The sequence below is a fragment of the Eulemur rufifrons genome, chromosome 16, assembly GCF_041146395.1.
Source record: "Eulemur rufifrons isolate Redbay chromosome 16, OSU_ERuf_1, whole genome shotgun sequence".
Lineage (NCBI taxonomy): Eukaryota > Metazoa > Chordata > Mammalia > Primates > Lemuridae > Eulemur > Eulemur rufifrons.
The window spans coordinates 78,893,174-78,916,626 of NC_090998.1; the positions used below are offsets into that span (position 1 = coordinate 78,893,174).

A 23,453-nucleotide genomic window follows, 5' to 3' on the forward strand; every position below is an offset into this window, starting at 1 on the left:
AGCTTCCCTGATATTCCCCTTCTCCAAGCTGAGATTAGATGTCCCTCCTGGTATATCCAAAAAACATTCCATATGTGTTCTTTGTGAAGCAGTTTTATTTTTAAAAAGTATCTGTTTATGTCTTTCCTATCACTAATTTATGAGTCCCTCCCCACCCTCTGGCAATTCTCTGTCCTTGCTTAATTTTTCTTCAAGCACTTATCAACATCTGGCATATTATACACTGTAGTTATATGTTATGTTTGTCTCTACCCCCAATAAGAATATAAGCTACATGAAGGTAGAGACTTTTACCCAGTGTGTTCACTGCAATATCCTTGACACCTAGAACAGTGCCTGGCATGCAATAAGCACTCAGTGGTCATTGTTACATAAACAAATCTGTGCCCTGAGCACTAAGAGCAGTATCCAGAGCATGGGATGGGTTGTTACGCTCTACTGCAACCTTGTTTATTCATCTCTCTCCCCTATAAGACTATAACTCTTCAAGGTGACTATATTTTATTTATCTCAGTATCTCTAGTGCCTAGCACAATTTCTGGCTTATGCTACGGTCAATAAATGAATCTCCCCACCAACACTGCAAGTTCATTGGGGCATGAGTATGGTCCCACAAAACCTAGAACAGTGCCTTCCACATAAAAGATATTCAATGAATGTGTGTTTACTGCAAACTGACCATCTACTGCAAACAAAATGCTTAAAAAAAAATGAAGTGTAATACCAGGGTATGTGAATAGCATTATAAATACATAAAAGACAGTTTCCCAAACTCAACTTCAGGGTCTTACCATTTTGAGTTAAGAATTAGTTGCTCCCACTGTTTAAAAAAAGTGACTACCATCAACAATAAGTTAGGGTACACTTTAAAATAACTAAAAGAGTGGAATTAGAATGTTCCTAACACAGAGAAATATTAAATGCCTGAGGTGATGGATACCCAATTACCCTGATTTGAGTAATTCACATTGTATGCCTGTATCAAAACATCACATGTACCCTATAAATATATACAACTATTATGTACCCATAATAATTAAAAATAAAAAATTTTTAAAAATCTGAGAGAAAGGTAGTAAATTGGGATTGTTTCATAAATAATTTTATCTGAATAATACAAAGATTTATTAGGTGTTACAAAATGGTGATATTCTATCTCTATTATTTCCTGTAAGCTGAAATGTTTCCATAAAGACAATGAAATGTTTCCCTGCTATTTAATTACCCTAAGGTACAGTTTGTATGGAAAAGGCAGGCAGGATAAATTTTTTTTTCCCTTTTGGTTTCAAAATAATGAGTTAGTTCATTTGCATCCTTCAAAGAGCATCAACAAATTTTTATTTTAAATTTCTTGTACTATTGTGAACTAATGGATTTAAATATATTTAAAATGTTTCAACTCATTGCAGTTATCTTTATTGATATTCAAAATTTTTTATTTTTGGTCAGTGGAAGCCTTTTCAAGTTGGTTCTTGGGTTTTTTTGACACTAGCTTCGTTTGTTTCTAATAGCTTCCTTGCTTTCTGATATAGAAACATCTTGTTTAGGCTCAGATTGTATATTTTCTGTGTTAGGCTTAAAAATTAACCATTTTTCTCAGGAATCTTGATTCCTTTAAGTAGGAAAGAGTAAGAAGTCATAATCTAGGCGCTATGGATGCTCACTGATATTGATTTGGCCATGATTTTTAGGTCTTTCAGCAGATACGGCAACAGTTCTCATGTCATGTCTCTGAAGTTATTTTGGTAGTCTGCAGGTCATTCTTCATTGGATTCCTAAGGAAGGTCTTATGGGAAAACTATTCTTTAATTTGGTTCTTACATACTCTTAACTAGTTTTTTAAAAAAACTGTTGTAAGATATAAATAATATAAATGTTAATTTTTTTATTATTTTTTATTTCAAAGTATTATGGGGGTACAAATATTTTTGGTTACATGGATCACTCTTACAATGCTTGAGTCATGGTTGTAAGTCACCTAGATAGTGTTCATTGTACCCATGAAGTAGATTATCGTCCATCTCCCTCTTTCCCCTCCCCACTGCTTGATTTCTGTTGAGTTTTATTTCCTTCTATGCACATGTGTGCTCTTTGGTTAGTTCCAATTTAATAGTGAGTACATGAGGTGTTTGTTTTTCCATTCTTTCGATACTTCACTTAGGATAATGGTATCCAGTTCCATCCAAATTGTTGCAAAAGGCATTAAGTCATCCTTTTCCATGGCTAAGTAGTATTCCATGGTATACATACACCACATGTAGTTAATCTACTCATGAATTGATGGGCACTTAGGTTGATTCCACATCTTTGCAACTGTGAACTGCGCTGCAATAAACATTTGAGTTCAGGTTTCTTTTTGATAAAAATGACTTCTTTTCCTTTGGGTAAACACCCAGTATTGGGATTGCTAGATCAAATGGTAGCTCTACTTTTAGTTCTTTGAGGTACCTCCATACTGTTTTCCATAGAGGTTGTAATAATTTGAAGTCCCATCAGCAGTGTACAAGTGTACTTTTCTCTCTGCATCCACACCAGCATCTATTGTTTTTGGACTTTTTAAATAAAAGCCATTCTAACAGGAGTAAGGTGATATCTCATTGTGGTTTTAATTTGCATTTCCCCAATGATTAGTTATGTTGAGCATTTTTTCATATTTTTTTGCCATCTGTCTCTTTTCTTTTGAAAAGTTTCTGTTCATGCTTTTTGCCCACTTTTCAATGGGGTTGTTTTTTCCTTGCTGATTTGCTTGAGTTCCTCATAGATTCTGGAAATTAGCCCTTAATTCAATGTATAGCTTATGACTATTTTCTTCCATTCTGTAGGTTGTCTATTTACTCTGTTGAATATTTCCTTTGCTGTGCAGAAGCTTTTTAATTTAATCAGGTCCCATTTATTTATTTTGTTGCTGTGATTGCCATTGGGGTCTTCTTCATAAATTCTTTGCCTAGGCCAATGTCTAGAAGAGTTTTTCCAATATTTTCTTCTAGTATTCTTATGGTTTCATGCCTTACACTTAAGTCTTCTATCCATCTTGAATTAATTTTTGTGAGTAATGAGAGATATAGATCCTGTTTCATTCTTTTGCATGTGGCTAATCCATTTTTTTCAGCACCATTTATTGAATAGGCATTCTTTTTCCTGGTGTATACTGTTGTCCGCTTTGTCAAAGATCAGTTCGCTGTATGTGGATGGTTTTATCTCTGAGTTTTCTGTTCTGTTCCAGTGGTCTATGTCTCTATTTTTGTGCCAATATCATGTTGTCTTGGTTACTATAGCCTTGTAGTATAGTTTGAAGTCTGGTAAAGTGATGCCTCCAGATTTGTTCCTTTTGCTTAAGATTGCTTTGGCTATTAGGGCTCTTTTCTGGTTCCAAATGAGTGCAGAATTATTTTTTTCTAGATCTGTGCAATATGACATTGGTATTTTGATGGGGACTGCATTGAATCTGTAAATCACTTTGGGTAGTACGGACATTTTAACAATGCTGATTTTACCTATCCAGGAGCAAGATATGTTTTCCCATTTGTTAATATTTTAAACATTTTTAAGTGTGCAGTTCAGTGGCATTAAGCACATTCACATGGCTGCTCAACCATCACCACCATTAATTTCTCAAACTTTTTCATCTTCCTTAACCAAAACTCTGTACTCATTTAACGCTAACTCCCCATTTCTCTCTTTTCCCTGTTCCTGGCAGCCAGCATTTTCCTTTCTGTCTGTATGAATTTAACTAGGTACCTCATAAAAATGGAATCATAAAATATTTGTCCTTTTGTGTCTGGCTTATTTCATTTTCTTTTTTTAATTTCAATAGATATAGGGATACAAGGGGTTTTGGTTACATGGATGAATTATATAGTGGTGAAGTCTGGGATTTTAGTGTACCCATTACCTGCATAGTGTGCATTTGTACCCAATAGGTAATTTTTGTTTTGTCTTAGGGTTCATTCATGTTGTAGCATATGCCAGAATTTCCTTCCTTTTTAAGACTGAGCAATACTCCATTGTAGCTATATGTCACATTTTGTTTGTCTATTCACCTATATTTTACACCTCTTATTAGATTTATCCCTAAAAGTTTCATAGTTTTTGATGTTATTGTAAATAATATTTTCTAATTTTGATTTTCAATTCTTCATTGCTAGTACAGTACACAAAAATGAAATTTTTTTTGTATATTGATTTTGTGTCATGCAACCTTGTCAAACTTACCTATTAGTTTTAGTAGCTTTTTTATGAATTACAATAATTTTCAACATAGATAATAATGTCATCTATGAGTAAAGGTAGTTTTACTTCTTCTTCACAGTCTCTATGTCCTTTATTTCTCTTCTTGCCTTACTGTACTGGCTAGAATGTCCAATAAAATGTTGCGTAGGAATGGTAAGAGCATCCATTGTTGGCTTGTTCCTGACCTTAGGGGAAAAGCATTGGGCTTTTCACCATTAAGTATAATGTCAGCTCTAGGATTTTTGTCAATACATTTTATCAGATTGAGGAAGTTCATTTCTATTCTTAGTTTATTGAAAGTTTTTTTTGAAAAAATCAGCAGTGGATGTTGGATTTTGTCAAATGTGTTTTCTGTGCCTATGGTTTTTTTTTTAGTTTGTTAACATGATAAATTATATTGATTTACAAGTAATAATCCATTTTTGCATTCCTGGGATAAACTCCACTTGGACATGATGTATTATCTTAAGACAATAATGTATTTTCTTTTTAGTGCTGTTTTAAATTTACAGAATAATTGAGCAGATGGTACATAGAGTTCCATATATCCACCTCACCCCACCACTCCCAGTTTTTTTTTATTATTAAGATCTTGCATTAATGACACATATGTTGCAATGAATGAACAAATATTGATACATTATTATTAACTAGTTCACAGTTTACATTAAGGTTCATGGTGTTTTACAGTTCTATGGGTTTTGACAAATACATAATGAGATATACCCATCATTATCGTTTCATACAGAATAACTTCACTTTCCTAAGAATCTCCTGTGCTTCACCTATTCATCCCTCTTTTCCCTCCTCTCACATCCACTGACCCTTTACTTTCTCTATAGTTTTGCCTTTTCCAAAATGTCATTTGTTTAGAATCATAAAATGTGCAACTTTTTCATACTAGCTTCTTTCAGTTAGCAATATTTATTTAAGTTTCCTCTGTGTCTTTCTGTGGCTTGATAACTCATTTCTTCTTATTGCTGAATCATGTTCTACTGTATGGATGCACCAGAGTTTGTTTATCCATTCACCTACTGAAGGACATCTTGGTTGCCTCCAGTTTTGGTAATTACAAATAAAGCTGCCATAAACATTCATGTGCAGGTTTTTGTGTGGATATGTTTTCAACTCAACTGGGAAAATGTCTAGGAGTATGATTGCTATATGGTAAACTTATGTTTAGCTTTGTAACAAACTGCCAAACTGTTTTTCAAAGTCGTTGTACTATTACTACAACGAATGAGGGTTCCTGTTGTACTGCATCCTCATCAGCATTTTGAATTATTAGTGTTTTGGATTTTAACATTTCTAATAGATGTGTAATGGTATCTCGTTGTTTTACTTTATAATTCCCTAATGATATATGATGATGAGCCTCTTTTCATAAGCTTATTGATGTTTATATATCTTCTATGATATTTGATTTGCTAAAATGTTTTCAAGAATATTTACGCCTGTTTTCATGAGGAACATTGGTCTATAGTTTCTCTTCTTGCAATGTCTTTGCTCTTGGTATCAGATTAATGCTAATCTCATAGAATGTCTTCAGAAATAGTTTCCCCTTTCCAATTTTCTGGAAGAGTTTGTGTAGAAGTGGCATTATTTCTTTCTTAAATGTTTTGTAGGATTAACTACTGAAACCATGTGGGTGTCCAATTTTCTTTATGGGAATGTTTTTAACTATACACTCAATTTATTTTATAGATATAAGGCTATTCAAATTATCCATTTATTTTTGAGTGATTTTTGATAGTTTGTGTCCCTGAAGAAATTCTGTCATAGGTTTTACCCTTGGAGGTTCTGATTTTGCTATCTAGGTATTCTCTGTTGCAACTATTTTAAGTTTCATTACCATACACGTGCATACCAAAAAAATGGTAACTATAGGTGATGATGGATGTGTTCATTAATGTCTACCTATACCAAATTATCATATTATTCACCTTGAATATATACTATTTTACTTATCAAATATTTTAAAATACACAAAAAACTGTTTCTAGCTTCTTAGAATTTTCTAAGTTTTGACTTCTAAAACCAGAATGACAGTATAACGAAGTATAAACCAACATGGTTAAGAAGTCCCTAAGAAAATGTAGAAGTAGCTTTACTTGACTGTTGCAGGGTCACATATTTTAATGCAAATGAAAAATTGAGAGATCAATATTAAAATGTCCTTAAGAGATGTATGATAAAAACATTTCCCAACTTCACTCTGCAGACTACAATGTGAAATTTTAATAAGATCAGTGAATGTTAAGCAATTTGGTTTTATATGGACAACTAAAATCATTAATATTTAATATAAAAATATTACTGGAAGATTAAGAATTTGTTTATATTAATAAACCCCTTTACTTTCTTACATTTCTTGGGGGAATCATTCAACTCCTCTGGGCCTCAATTCATTCATTGGTAAAAATGAGTCAATTAGACTAGATATGTTTGTTAAGATTTCTTCTAGACTTAAAAATGTTGTTATTCTAATTCTTAGAACTTATTTCAAAAAAGTTTGCAATTTTAACTGTGAAACAAAGTGTTTGATTCTAAAGTGTTTTAATTTATCAGTTTGAACATAAGTATACACAGATGCCTAGTAAATAATTTGTGGATATTATAAAATGAACTTTTCCCCAAATTTGTTTATTTGTAAGGCGCCGATCTAAAGTAACATTGTTTTGGGAAGAAAGTAAATCAAATCACAAATAAAATCTTTATAATTCATGTTCCAAAGGAAGAAAAATGTCTCTTGCTGGAACTAAGTACCCAAAATCCAATTCAGAGTGAGACCTGCTTTAGTGTTAGCTCTTTCATTTATTAATCTTACCAAAAAGAAATGTAAAAGTGAATGTTTTTGAAAAGAGACCTTGGCACTGTTGCAGCAGCTATTAAAGTACAGGATTAAATTGTGGGAATTTAAGTTCTTCATGAACTCTGGAAATCAAGCTTGTTTTTGTGAAGAACTTGATCAGAAACAAAAGAGTTTTACTGAATATTACGTTGTCTGGACACTCTTCAACAGCACATGGACACAATTTATTCTTTAACAGGAGCCATGCTCTGGTTCAGATATAAAATTTTCACAGTAAAACTCTGCTGGGTATGTATAAAAGGAAACATTTAAAAATTGTATTATAATTATAACTGTCTATAAAGATATAGATTTAGTCACTGTTCATCCTTTACTCACTCTCAGAAGATTTTAAAAACTAAAATTTTTAATGGAAAATGTTCTGGAAATCTGGAGTATGGCTTACCATCCAACTTGTCTTTATATCCAAGAAGAATATTGTACATTTTAAATAAAGGTAAGCTCAGGTCAATTTGGTGTTTTGGAAGCAGCACTGTGTGTAGGTACCCTGAAATATATCCCTAGGCCCACCTTGGATTTCAGCCACAGCTGTAGTGAAGAGTTCCACTTAATCTCAGAGTCACCTTTTGCCGGTAGCAACCCACCTCAAGTGGGTGCCCCATTTCTCCACTTTCTGACCTGGTGTCCTTTCTAAGGCCATGGGAGGCCCCTAGGCCTGTAAGCAAATAGATCCCACATTATAGAGCAGTAATGCCTCCACCAATGGGTCAAAGCTAGTGGACAAATGCTTCAGGTTCCAGTTCTTCAGGTGGACAATTCTAAAAGTACTGCTCATTCCTAAGGAGACGATAGTCCTGGAATCAAGTCCCAAGTGCCCACAATGGCAATCTCAGTGATATAGCCTTTATTGGATTTTATCCCCTCTCTCATTCTTCCTGCTCTCTCATTCCTGCTTCCTGAGATTACCTCATAACTTGCACCTACATGTTTGTTGCATGCTGTGCTTTAGGAGGAACATACAACTTCGTATAAGGAGCGACCCTCAAAAGCAGATCCTTAGGTTGGGATCCTGGAACTGGATCACTCACGCCTATTGCTAGGATAAGTGGATGGTGATAACCCCTGGTGAGCATCATTATTCCTACGAATTGCACCCCTGTGGTGGATTGGGATGAGGGGCATTGGGTTATAAGGTTGTTCTTCACTAGAATGAAATGGAGGCAAAGAATTGTGGGCTTGGCTAGCATTTGTTAACCACCTTGGAAGCCTTGAAAAATGAAGGTGGCAGGCCCAGATCAACCATCAACTTGGAGCACACTGTGAAAGCCAAAAGCCTCCTTGTCAGTGTTTAAAGAGACTATTATCCCCTAAGCCATAGAGTGGCTGTGCTGAAAATCAGACTTAGAGTGTAACTGTAAGGAGAGCAGGGTGGGAAAGGAGATGAAAGATGCAGCTTCAACATGTCTCCTTTGCTAAAGTCAGGGCGCTTATATCAAAGGAGAGGAACTCTGAGACCTGGGATGGGAAAATTTCAGTGAATATACCTGAGGAGCTTGAATTCCTGGTTTCCTCTGAAGCCTCCATCCCAACCAAAGCAGCTCCTTCTCCCACGCCAGAGGGTAGCAGCCTCCCCTCATGCAAACTGTTTGCCTGAGGTGGATGCCTTGTAAAATGACTCTTATCTCTTCAAGATATAATTCTGCCTCCCCCCATTGCTTTGAGATCAACTAATATCAGGTTTTGGCTGAGAGGAAAAATGTAGTCCTTGACCTGGGAAGAAATAGCTTATTCACAGAAAGAGTTTCAGGTACCAGCTAATAAGCACTGGCAGTAAGGTGGAGACTATACGTGAGAGGTGATTTTGAGGACGCTGGACCAGAGAGGCAGAATATAAGGCTGGCTGGAGGAGAGTTTGCTGATATGGGAGCATTGTCTTATGACAAGAGTTAGTGTCTTGGTGAGGACACAGGAGCTGGTCTTAACAGGCTGTGGGGTTCGTGGCTTCTTGAAACTTGCTCATGATGACAGCCTACACTAAATGAGGCAGAGATGCAGGAACTGCCTGGTCAAGGCATTGAAGAAGTGGGTGAGAAGCTCAGAGGTGGATATGTTAGAATGATTTATTTAATGTATCAAGAGAACCAACCTATCATTTTCCCAGGAAGGGTCCAGAGAGCACTCTCTTTGCTAAGACAATAAAGGTGTACTAACAAAGGTGGCACCAACAACTTTGAGAAAATCAGCAGTAGCTCTACTCTGTAGGCCAGGATTCACAGTAGGACATGATGCGTAGAATTGCGCTCTCTAGTACTAGTTGAGATGATAGGGTTCCATAATGGCAGGAGGCAGGTAGTGTTATTTAACCATCAGCAGCAAAGTAATAGCAAGGCTGAAGTGAATGTCACTTATGCCACCAGGAGTATATACAATAAACATTCACCCAATCTTTCTCGAAAGACCTTAAACCACTTAGCAAAGCGGGATTAGTGGAATACTCAATCCTTTCAAAGATTGCATACAGGGCTCAGTTGACTTGGTATCAAGTGATCTAAAATGTCAGCATTGTCCCTCACTTAAAGTGGGGGCTTATGAATACCAGGTAATAAATGGAGTCCTGGCTCCAGTCAATGTCACAGTAGTTTCAATTGCTCCAGAGGGGTCCCTGCGATTATTTCCCAGGTCTCTAGTGAATAACTGGAATAAATATCCTTAACAGCTTCACATTAGTTTCCTGACCTATGGAATAAAATCCATTAGGGTAGAGAGGATCAAGTGGAAATCCCTAAAATTGAACCTCCCTACCCTAGCCAAGATAATAAACCACAAACAATATTTCACTCTGAGTGGAATTTCAGAGATTAGCACCACTTTCAAAGACCTCAAGGATGCAGCGGTAGTACCTTCTGTATTCACCTGTACGGCCCCTGCTAAAACCACACGGAACATGGTGGAAGACAAGGGACTATCACAAACTTAACCAAAGTGGTAGCGTCGACCAGGGATGCCATGCTAGATGTGATATGTGTCCTGGAACATATCAACACAGCCTCTATGTGGTAAGTGGCTTTTGATCTGGCAAACTTTTTTCAATCATTAAGAACATCAAAAGTGTTTTATATTTATGTGGAAAGCCTAGCAATACCTATTAACCTGATTGTCCCAGAACTATGTTAGCTCTCTTGCTCTCTCTCACAGTGTAGTCTCCAGGGATCCTGTTCATCCTGACATTACACTGAACCTCATGCTGGTCCTCTATATTGATAACATCAGGATATTTGGATCTGGTGAACAGAAAGTGGAAAGGACTCTTGGGGTCCTATAAGATGCACACAAGCCACAGGATGTCACAGTAATAATCCATTATTCAATAGAAATGATACATTTGGGGTCAAGCCTGAATAAGTCCAGAGGCACATGTATAATAATTCAGACCCCTGCAGATTTTAGGGGTCCAATAGTATAGAGGATGCTGGGACATTCCCTCCAAGGTAAAGGACAAGTTATTGAACTTGCATCTTTACCGTGTACCTTTACCAGTAAGAAGGAGACACAGCATGTTGGGGACTACTTTGGCTTTTGAAAGCTTCACATACTTTCCAGTTATATTCTCATATAACTGGAGCTGCCCTTCATAACTTAGGTATTATCATAAAGTCAGATAGTCACAATAGCGATCCATTATTCAATGGAAATGATATATTTGGGATCAAGTCTCAACAAGTCCAGAGGCATACGTAATTACCAGGACAAGTGGCCTGTCATTTACCTCCCATAACATTTACATCTCTTGCAAATGTCTCTCCTTCAACCTATTCTTGTCTCATGGGGAATCCCCTAAGGCAAACTGTATCAGTTATTTATTGCTACAATAATGCTATAACCAAAACAACCAAAAAGTCTTTATGACAATTAACAATGAAAATTTATTACTCACACATCCAGGGGCAGCTGGGATTCAGCTAGGCAGATTTTCTGGTCTTGGTTCACCTATGTTTTGCATTCGCTGGTAGATGAATGGAACAACTCAGCTCTGCTCCACACATCTCTCATTTTCTCATTCTCTATCAGACTTTCCCAGTCATGTTCTTATGTCAATAACAGAGGCACAAGAGAAGGCAAGACCAATCAACTAAGTATTTTTCAAGCATCTGCTTGGATCACATTTGCTTACATTCCATTGGTCCAAAGCAAATCATGTGGCTAAGTTCAGAGTTCAGAACTGAAAGCTGATGCAGAATGCTTCACCCAGAGTGGGAGGGCAATGCAACATTCTAACTCATAAGGCATGGAGATAGGGAGAAATGAAAAACTGAAGCTCTTTTTGCAATATTAGCATATCACCTGAAAAGGAAGGGAAAAACGTAGGCCTTGTTCATGCATGAAGCAGCTTGATATGTTGGTGTGAGCCAAAAATGGCTGGTTACTACACTACTGCCTCAGTAGAGGTGGCCCTAAGAATTAGTGGTGAGAAAAAAATAAATCTTCCTGATGGGAAGAACTTCAAACAGTACACTTTGTCATCACATTGATGGAGAAAGACACGGCCTGAGTTAAGAACACAGACTTTTTAATCCTGGTAACTTGCTTGGCTGGTCAGGGGCATGGATGGAGCAAGTTTGGAAGATTAGAGAAAGAGAAATCTCAGCATGAGGCATGTGGACAAAAACTATGGTAATGTGCACAAAGTTTGAAGATTTCTGTGTCATGGAATGTCAAAAAGAGAACACTTACCTGAGGAGGCAAAGATTAGGTGGACAGGATGATTCCTCCAGTAGGTATCAGCCAGCCTTGTCCTTGGATCACCCCAGGCTCACACAATGAGCCCATGAATGAAGTAGTCATGGCGGCAGAGATGGAGGCTATGCATAGGCCCAACTGCTCCAGCTTCCTCTCACTGAGGCTAATCCAGTTACTGCCACTGCTGAATACTCAATCTGTCAGCAGCAGAGACCAAGGATTTGGTAAAATTCCATGAAGAGATTAACTGGTCACTTGGGAGCAAGTTATTTCCTTTAAATTCCTTCTACCCTGGAGGAGGAAGCAATTCCCTCCTATTGTAATTAATTCTTACTCTTAATATGGGCTTTCCTTCCCTTCTAGCAGTACCTCTGCCTACACTATTATCTGATAGCCTGCAGAATGCCTATTACCAATGTAGTATACCAACACAGCATTACACTGCCTAGGATATATGGATTTTGTAGTAAATGAAGAGCAGTAATAGGTGCATGAATTATTGGATCCACTGGTCTTACCATATACAGTAGTATCCAGAAGAAATCAAATAGAACCATGGAATTGCCTATTATAGGCACAGTACCAGCTCAGAGATAACATCCTGTAGGGTTGAGGGGCTGTTCTCCAGGATGTGGTATAGGCACTATATCAATGGCTAGTATATGATGCTTATCCCCAATTGCTAGAATTCATGGATCCATGGCCCTTCCTACCACCATTCCCAGAGAACTACTTTCATAATTGTGTTTCCCATCCCTGCCACCTTAGACTTTGCTGGGAATCCTGGTTTCCAGACAGGGTAGGAGGAAGGAGCCGGCACACTTCCATGAAGGAGCACAGTGAGGATTCCACTAAACTGAAGCTACTGCTGCCAGTTGGTCCCTTTGGACTCTTCATGCCTGTAAGACAACAGACAAAAAAAGGAGTTAATATGTTGATTAACAGGAGGAGCTAGGGTTGTGATTATAAAATGAAACAGGCAGAATGTGACTGGAACGAAGGTGATTCACTGGGGCATGTCTTGGTTCTTCAATGCCTGGTGTAAACAGCAAACAGATAATTCTGATAACCATAACCTAAAAAGGGCAAAGTAATCAAGGCCTTGGACACTTTAAAAGATAAAGGTCTGGCTCACTGTACTAGAGAAACAGCCTAGACCACCCAAATTTCTGGCAGAGAGCAGGTGAAATCTAAAATGGGTGGTAGGAGATCATGAATGTGAGTTTTGGCCTTGGGTTCAGTTGCAGCAATAGTAACTGTAGCTTGTCCCACTAATCCTCCCATGTAGTATTTTAGAGACTATAGCTGGCTGTCACCTTGAAGATGTGGTGACAGGGTAGACTTAACATGGGACTCAAGCAGTTCTGAATAGTCAAAGGGTAGAGAGCAGCAGACACCTCTTGTGTATGGACATCACATCCCTTTGTTTACTTCTAATAATAGCCACAGCTGCACTGGACAGTTCTAAGTGACCTTAGACTTGTTCTTGTTGGTGAAATCCCACTGCAATCGTAAGCCACGCAGCTTTCTGCTTTCTGTTCCAAGTCCTTCTTCAATGTTGGAGGAGACTGTTTTCCCACACAGAAGCACAACCCAGAAGTTCAGGGGTAGTTAATGTCTCTGGAGGCAACTCTCAACTAATGGTGGATGGAAACTGGTTAACAAATGATCTCACTCTATTAAGTGGACAATCTGGGGAGGCATTCTGAAAGCTTCTGAGGTCTTAGGACACTCAAGCCCCACCTTGATAACACACCTTTATAGTGGTTTCCACCCTCTTCCTCTCCCTGTTCTGTCACTTCTGTTTTCTGGGACCATCTCACAAAGGACCTTTTCTCAGGTTCTACTTCCAGGTGACCTAAACTAAGATGAGCAAAATTAATCAAATGCAATATATGTCTTTCCACATAAGATTTTAGGGATTTTCTACACTATATGTAAATAATTATTACGAACAATTATTTGTAAGGTGAGGTGAGAAAATTTTAACCCTATGCAAATTAAATTTTTTTGCTTAGATAATAAAGTTACGATAATGATTGTTGCTTATTCTGAACCACATTGTAACTACCTTCAATTCAATTTCCATCTGATAAATATAGTCATGTGCCACATAAGAGTGTTTCAGTCAATGATGGACCACATATATGACAGTGGTCCCATAAGATTAAAATACTATATTTTTAGTGTACATTTTCTATATTTAGATACCTAAATCCTACCACTGTGTTACAATTGCCTACAGTATTTAGTCCAGTAACATGCTGTACAGATTTGTAGCCTAGGGACAATAGGCTATACTATATAGCCTAAGTGTGTAGCAGGCTATACCATTTAGGTTTGTGTAAGTATACTCTATGTTTACATAACAACAAAATCGCCTAATGACACATTTCTCAGACCATATCCCTGTCATGCATGACTGTATTATAAGAATATCTGACTTAAAAAATATCTGAACTAACGGCCAAGTGGGGAAAAGTGGTATATGCTAGTAAATACTATCAATAAATTCCATATTCAAATAAGTTTCACATTGTCATAGATAATTTCAATCCAGTATTACTTTCTACCATAAATTTAACAACTCTTATGATATGAATGCACATATTTTTCATGTCAAAATATTCACAAAAATTGAATAATTCACTTAGCCAAATTCACTTCTTTGTATTGAGTCTATTACTGATCACTAAATTCACATTGACTTCATTTTTAAAATGCTCATTGCAACCCTGAAATATTTCACCTAAGTATTTGTAGCACTAATCATACTTTATTTAGGTTATTCTATTTTTCATTTCAGGGCCCTTTATTTTAGTAACAAGACACACTGGCAGGTTATAAATGTTTTATTATTTTGTTGACATAGAGGAAGGTTGGTGATGGGTATGTGGCCATTGATGTTTTTATGCCTAAGTTAGAATTCAGGCTCTCTTTCTTATAGAATGTAAATGCTACATATACATACATATGTAATTGTTATCAAAATTAAGCTTAGTCACTAAAAGATGATTCACTGTCTGAACTTTCTTCTGCAGTTTTTTCACTTTCGCCATCAGGGACTGGAGCATCTGGCCTCCTGAAAGAAGAAAAAAAAATTTTAAGTTTTTTTCCAATTGAAAAACACATTTACAAACTGTAAATTAGGGTTATCTTAGAATATTGCTGCTAATAAATCTGCCAAGTCTGTGTCTTTAACTGAGGGAGTCTCCCGCTCTACACCACAGCATGTTTCTCTCTGGCTTCTTCGGCACCATGGGGATTAAATGCTATTCCTGTAGAGGCCACGGCACTATTTTCTCTTGCCAGTCCTTACACAGTATGCTATTTCAGCAATTTCTGCTTCTCATTACCATGGAGACCCAACTATAGACAGAGATGCAATCTGTAGAGGCTGGCATGAGCAGTGCTAAATCCCTGAAGCCTCGAAGCGTACATGAGGTACAGAGAAAGGAAAGCTAGAAATGGAAAGAAAAGGAAAATCTTCATGTTTAGGAAAGCTGCAGGGAAAAACTTAGAAACGGAAGAGAGTTCAAGAATGGCTATTAAAAAACATAGGCAATATAGAAATTTTGTGGGGAAGGAGAGTGCCTAGTCAAAGAAAGTTCTTCATGTTTGAATGTTTTCATTTACACAGTTTATCTTTAGAGAATAAATATAAAAAGTATGAGTTGGCAAAAATACTGATTCCCTAGGCAAAATAAGGAGACATGAGAATGGTTAAACTTCATATTTGCATGGATGTGCTATAATAAACCAAAATGAATTTTAATGGTGTTATTAAAATAGTCAAATAGATAGGCCCCAATAGTGTTTGTGCTAGTAAATCCTTTAATCAATACAGTGGCACTATCACTCAGCTTCCATTCACTCTCACTAAGAAAGTAAATTAAGCTAGGAAAGTATACTTTGGGAAAAATTAAGAGGAAACAGAAGAATTATATAGCTACTATATCTTAATAATTAAAAACTACAAGACTTATTTCTCCCTCAGGCTCCTTGAGTCCTATTAATGATTTAGGACACTAAAGAAATAAAACTTTTCATTGCCAAAAATAGAAATTACTATTACTAAAATAAGAAAATATTAAGTCTAACAGTTACTTTTAGGTATTAAAAATAATGGCTTATATTTTTAATATATTTGCCATGCTACAAAACAGAAAGAAATTCTGGCATTGCTCCCTAGCTGTCAAATATAAATCCATTTGTTCTGCTGAACAATTTTAGATTATGCCTATAAGGAAGCCATATATACCCAGTACAGTGAAAGTTTAATGCCGGGCATAGCATTTCTAGGTTTTAATTGATGCTCCATCTGCCTAAAATACTAACTTGGGATCATCATCCTCATCACTCTTCATTGGAAGTAACAACTCTAGAAGTAGTGGGCATGAACACTGGGCATGTTTTTCCCAGTAAATTTCTCTTTGCTTTATAGTTGATTTCTTACTGTCTCCACTTTGTTAAAAGGGAAAACATTACTAGAGGGAATTATTTCAAAACAATATCAAAATTATATTAGTATCTATGACAACTCAAACAAATAAAACAATGTATATATAACTCCCTAAAATAAATGCTACTTAAGGGTAAAAAAAGCTAGGTCTAGAAGGAATGAAACTATAAAACTCATTAATTTTTGTGTGTAACTATTTATTGATACATGTGATGCTGTATCACACAGCAGTTAAGAACATAAGACTCTGGGGCCAGATTGCCTGTGTTCAAATCTCAGCCTTGTTTCTTACTTGTTGGCCAACTTTGGGGAAGTTATTTAACTACTCTGTGCCCAACTAACTGATTGGATTTTTGTGATGACGAAGTTAATTAATAAATGTAAATTATACTGAATTATATCCGGCACATAATAAGTACTAAATAAATGTTATCTGTTCTTCTTATTATTATATTATTCTCATCACAATGAACCTATTATTTGCTAGAAATTGTGTTAGGTATTGGAGATACAGAAATGAATAACAAGTATCTTCTGCCCTGAAACACCTGATATTTTAGTGGAGGAGACAGACACAAATTCTTGTTATATAGTATGATACAGCCATGTACCAAATAATGTTTCAGTAGGTGATGGACCACATATACAACAGTGGTTCATTAAGATTATAATAGAACTGAAAAATTTCTATCACCTAGTATTTACTATACTATACTTTTAATTGTTACTGTAGAGTGTACTCCTACTTACTAAAAAAAAAGTTAACTGTAAAACAGCTTCAGGCCAGTCCTCCAGGCGGTCTTCCAGAAGAAGGCGTTGTAGGAGATGAGAACTCCATGTACATTATTGCCACTGAAGACCTTCCAGTGGGACAAGATGTGGAGGTGGAAGACAGTGATATTAATGATCCTCACCCTGTGTAGCCCTAGGCCAATGTGTGTGTTTTTGTCTTAGTTTTTAATAAAAAAGTTCAAAATGTAAAAAAATAAGAATTTTAACCATAGAGTAAAGCTTATAAAAATATAAAGAAAACATTTTTGTACAGCTGTACAACGTGTGTTTTAAGTGTTATTACCAAAGAGTCAAAAAGGTAAAAAAATTAAAAATTTATAAAGTTACATTAAGCTAAGCTTAATTTATTATTAAAGAAAAATATTCGTTTTTTAAGGGACAAGGATCTTGCTCTGCCACCCAGGCTGGAGTGCAGTGGCACAATCATAGCTCACTGCAACCTTGAACCTCTGGGCTCAAGTGATCCTCCCACCTCAGACTCCCAAGTAGCTGAGACTACAGGCATGCACCACCCCACCTAGCTAAATTTTTTTATTTAAGAGACAGGGTCTCGCTATGTTGCCCAGGGTGGTCTCAAACTCCTGGTTTCAAGTAATCCTGCCTTGGCCTCCCAAAGTGCTGGGATTACAGGCATGAGACACCATGCCAGGCCAAGAAAAACATTTTTTTTATGAATTTAGTATAACCTAAGTGTACAGTGTTTATAAAGTCTACAGTAGTGTACGGTAATGTCCTGGGCCTTCACATTCACTTACTACTCACTGATTCAACCACCACAACTTCCAGCTCTGTAAGCTCCATCCATGGTTAAGTGCTCTATGCAGGTATATCATTTTTATCTTGTATACCATATTTTTACTGCATATCTTTTCTATGATTAGGTATACAAATACCTACCTACAGTATCTGGTACATAACATGCTATACAGGTTTATAGCCTAGGTGTGCAGTAGGCTATACCATCTAGGGTTGTGTAAGTACACTCTATGATGTTCATACAATAACAAAATCGCATAACAACACATTTCTTATAACATTTCTGTCGTTAAGCTGTATATATAAATACAGTTGAACTAACAATGTTTGTGTGAAAAGAAAAAGGAATCAACTCTGCTAGAGTTGGTCAGAGAAGACTCCAAGGAGGTAGAAACATTTGTGAAGAGTTTTGAGATATGAGTAGGAGTTTGTCAGAAACAGAAAAGGTGGGAATGAGAGTATTCTGAGCAAAGAATAAAATGGTAATGGTGTGGCATGCTGCATTTGGGAACTGTAAGTCATTTGGTAACTAAAGTGTAAGGTATATTGGGATATAAAAAATAGATGAGCTTAGACCATTTGGCAGGAGCAACAGGTGAAGGGTGGGCAGAAGTTATATAAAATGTTTAAGTTTTTTAATGAAATGGCACAACTAAGCTTGGGATTCTTAAGTACTCATTTACTTTTAAAATTAAGATATACAATTCACAGCAAAAAATTAACCATTTTAAAGTGTATAAATTAGTGGTTTTTAGTATATTCACAAGGTTGTACAACCATTCCCACCACACAATTCCAGAACATTTTCATTATCCCAAAAAGAAACCTGTACCCATTAGAAAATACTCTCTATATATTCCCCTTTAACCCTAGTCTCTGACAACCAATAATCTACTTTCTATGCATATGGATTTTCCTATTCTGGACATTTCATAGAAGTGGGATCATGAGATACTTGGCCTTTGTGTTTGGCTTCTTTCGCCTAGCACAATGTTTTCAAGGTTCATCCATGTTGTAGCATTTATCAATATCTCGCTATTTTTTATAGTAAATATTATTTCACTGTATAGATATACCACATTTTGCTTATCCATTTATCAGTTGATTGGACATCTGAATTGTTTCTATTTTTTGGCTATTATGAACAATGCCGCTATGAACATTTGTGCACATGTTTTTGTGTGAACATATGTTTTCAATTCTCTTGGGTATATACCACTTAGGAGTGGAACTGCTGGATCATATGGTATCTCTGTTTAACTTTCTGAGGAACTGTCAAACTTTTCCACAGCAGCTGCACGATTTCACTTTTCACCAGCAATGTATGAGGGTTTCATTTTCTCCACATTCTCATCGACAATTGTTTTTTTCTTAAATTTTTTATTACGGTAAAACACATACAACATAAAATTTACCATCATAACCATTTTTAAGTGTACATTTCAGTAGTCTTAAGTATATTCACATTATCGTACAACCATCACCACTCCTAACAGTGCATAAGAGCTTCAATTTCTTCTATTGCTATTTTTTGTCCTCATTCATTTTAAAATAAATTTTATGTTACTTTGAATTGGAATCACCAGGGAACAAAAGAAAAAGTGCACACTAGTTCTCTTTGGGTATAAAAAGAGAAAAACTTCAAAAAAAAATGACAATCAAATGAGGTAATATATAGGAAAGCATTTTATAAGTTACAAAGCCTTACAAATGTTAACAGTAATAATAAAATTCACAGCAATGTCATCATTTCAAGCCTTGATAGTCATATGTTTGGGGGAAACAGAAATTTGGCTCTTTATATATTATGATCAGAAGTACTCTTACTTGATCATAGATAGATGGATAGATAGATATGAGGGATGTATAGAGGATATTAAGAAATTGGAGCCCTTGTACAGATATAGAAATATGCGTATATCTGTATGTGTGGGTGTATGTGAATCTTTCATTTTAACTTGTTTTTCATGGAAAGAAGTTTTAATACATGTTTGAAAAGGTTGCTACTTTAAACTACTGAAGTTTAGCTTCTCCAAATTGAAAGGAAACACACTTCACTACTAAACTCTGGAAATGAAGACTTTATAATAAATAGTCTCTCACTACTTTAAATATGTAAGTGGATTACTAAAAAAGAGTGTAACAGCAAAATAAAGAAAAATATATAAAGTCATAGGTATATTCATGATGTATATGCATATTTTTAACAATCACAATCATTAGTGGTTACAATAAAAAACACTATCTTGGTAGATACATTTTTAGAAGCATTTTTATATTTATGACACCAAGATTGTCAATAAAATTCTTAACAAAAGCAAATTTTTAAAGTTTAAACTCACATCTAAATTATCTCAAAAAAAAGATCTTTTCAAAGAAGTTACTAGGTTGATCTCAACTAAAAATGAGCTAAAACACAGAAAGGAAAGGAGCATTAGGAGGGACTAAGTATATACAAATTGGTACTTTTTGGCATATCAGATACTGTGTGCATGCTAATTTTGACACCCATCCTTCTCCCATTTATGTGAATTAAGGAAGGCTGCCCTCACCCTTTCCTATCCACTTCCTTGTTTCAGTCACATAATCCAGGCCTGGCCAATCACAGGAAGCTATTTCCTTGGAGTCATGGATTCAAGGGAGGGCACATAACTCAAGCAGGGCCAATCAGACTGTCTCCCTAGAAATGAGCTATGGGTTGTGGAGAAGGGGTTGCTCTCTTTCTGCTCAGTTGGAAAAACTAGCAATATTAAAGCCTGTTGGGGGCTGTATTCCCTGGCTTCAGAGAGGAAGCTCATTAGCAGTAGGAGAGACATGGTTTACTATACCAAAAAAGTAAAGGTGGAATGAGGTGAGGGGAGAGAGAACTTCAGCCAGCCAGCCCAGGTGACATTTAGGCCCTAGATACTGTCTTACACCTAGATTTCTCAGCTATTTATGAGACAATAACTTCCCTTTTTGCTTAAGCTAGTTTGAATTGGTTTCTGCAATCCTGAACATGAAAAGAATCCTAAAATACAAATATTGCTGGTTTAATTTGTTTTCATTAAAGGAAGATTTGTATATTTGTGTTTAAAGACATAGTCACTTTAAGGATACAAAAACCAAATCAATATCCTTTGGGAAAATATTTATTTTTGTAGATAAAGAGTTTAAAAACATTTTTCATTTTCTTTATGTTTAAAATAGCTGAATGTTAAGCAGATTAAGTACCAAAAACATTTGTTAGTAAAAATATTTCTGAGTAGGAGGTGGTAGGGAGAGGGTGTAGCCGTTATTCAACTCACTTTTCAATGTAAACTACAGCACACATAAAATTATTATTATGTCATATGACACTGTTATATTACTGGTGGTCTGTCAAAGGTCTATGTGAAGGCAATGGGTAGTGTTAAGAAAAAAGCAAAACACTAAAATTCCTGACTAAGATTGTACATACTATATAAAGACCTCTGGGGTAATTAAAAATATAACAATTTGAACTTTGATATTATATTAATAGTAGCTAGTGAGACTTATTTCATTTACTCAAACTATATACACTTTGGTCTTTTCCCTTCTGAATTCTTATCAAGACAGGTATATCCTGTTCTTTGTCTTGGTAAGTAGGCTCCTGCAACCAGAACAATTTAATGTCTAATAAAATAAAGAAAAAGAAAGCCAGCTGTTCTAGGTAGGATGGGCTTCTGCTATTGATCTTGGATCTTTTACTTCCCAGCAGTCCCCTGTCTCTTGCTTGTTAGCTACTGACAGACCACACTGTTTTTTAACACCAGCTCTTTGATATTTCTATTATCTCTCACACTCTTGTGATCAAGGTCTCCAGCAATGACCAATCACAATTTTTGACATTTCTTATTTGTCCTATATTTTCTAGCCAGCGTCTGCCAGCCAGTGACTCAGGACTAGCAATTATACGAAATGGAGAACCCAGCTCAGCCAAAAAAAAAAAAAAAAAAAAAGAACCAGTGGCCAGGCAGTGGCTCACACCTGTAATCCCAGCACTTTTGGAGGCTGAAGCAGGAGGACTGCTGGAGGCCAAGAGTTTGAGACCAGCCTGAGCAACATAGCGAGACTTCATCTCTACAAAAAATAGAAAAATCAGCCAGGTGTGGTGGTGTGTGCCTGTAGTCCCAGCTGCTCAGAGGCTGAGGCAGGAGGATCGCTTGAGCCCAGGAGTTCAAGGTTACAGTGAGCTATGATAAGGCCACTGCCCTCCAGCCTGGGTAACAGAGTGAGACCCTATCTCTAATAATAATAATAATGATGATGATAAATAAAGCCAGTAAAAAAAATCTATTTTTTGAATTCCCCAGTTGTGGAATTGAGGTCTACTCTATCCTCAACTAGCTGAAACTCAGTCTTTAATCCATTATCTTGTTGTGTAGCAGGAGGTAGATAAAGATCACTGGCAGATATGGAATTCCCTTGGAAGTCAGGAAAATCTGCTGGACATGCCTTGTAAAAGAAAGTTTTGCTTTCCAGTATCCTTTTGTTTAACACTAATAAATCCTCTCTTGTCTCAGTGATAAGTAGGCTGAGGTGGTTGCTTTTACTTCTGGCAACCATTAAGAGTGGTCATTCCACTGTCTAGGAAGACGGTATAAATGTCTTTTGAATAGACATCTCTAGGACAAATGCCATCTGAGCTGGTTCTGTTCAAAGCCTGCGCAGTAACTTAGTTATATCCTTTCTTTAACCAAATCAATATACTGCACACTGCACCCTTCCACTAAGGTTAAGATAAGAGTATGACCATCTGAATTTCAATTTCAGTAATCTGTTGTTTACTGCAAAGTTGAAAATACAGATTTTCAGTTTGAGAAAACAGAAGCTAAAAAGATAACTATTCTATGTAAGTTAAATATATCTTTGTTGAAAACATAATGGTATACAGACAACTACAGGATTATAAACAAGCTGTGATCCAAAAGGCTGGCAAATCTGCTGTTTAGAATTTGCTACAAAGTCCTCCGTGAAACCATTCATAAATCACAACTAATATTTATTGACCATTTACTGCTTGTCCAGAGCTGTGCTAAGTGCTTACATCATTATCTATCTTAGCCTGAACAACTCTATGAACGGGTGAACTCTTCTATTTCTCATTTTACTGATAAGGAAACAGATGCACAGAGAGGTTAGGTAATCAATCCAGGATCATACAGCTAGAAAGTGGCAGGGTGTAATCTAAACTCAAGCAAGCAGACCATTCCTAAAGTCTGCCCTAGCCTAAGCCTTAACCATCATGAATTTCATCTCTTGCTGATGAGCAGGTCCAGAGTCGTAAAAGCAGTAATTACTAAGTAATAAGAGTAACTTTAGTTCTGGAACATAAATGTCAAAGTACAAAACAGGACAGAGGAAAAACTTTTTTCTTTTTTTCCTGGCAAGGAAATCTAGGCATTGATTGAAAGATTTTATAAGGCATGATTTATCTATTCTATATTTCTGAATGCAAAACTAAAGCAGGTTAACCTTTGGACAAAGACCAATTAATATTTCCCATTTTCTTTCCCTTTAAACTCTTTTGAGTATGACAAAGGTATTCTTTCACATATATTTTTATCTCAGTGGTATTAAAACTGATTTTTAGAAACTAAACAGGACTAATTCTTGGTTATATAAGAACTATTGTTATTTCAAAAACTTGGATTTTTAAAA

The 23,453-nt window shown here is 36.2% G+C and overlaps 1 protein-coding gene across 2 annotated transcripts in view; it reads right to left on the minus strand.

The window, feature by feature from the left end:
* Nucleotides 1–14,514: 14,514 nt before the first annotated feature.
* The window catches only part of WASHC3 (WASH complex subunit 3), a 50,757-nt gene continuing 41,818 nt past the window's right edge, over nucleotides 14,515–23,453 (minus strand). For both annotated transcript variants that reach the window (XM_069490491.1, XM_069490490.1), the window contains exon 7: nucleotides 14,515–14,861. In XM_069490491.1, the coding sequence (XP_069346592.1) occupies nucleotides 14,777–14,861 (85 nt within the window). In that variant the 3' untranslated portion in view covers nucleotides 14,515–14,776. The remainder of the gene's footprint in view (nucleotides 14,862–23,453) is intronic.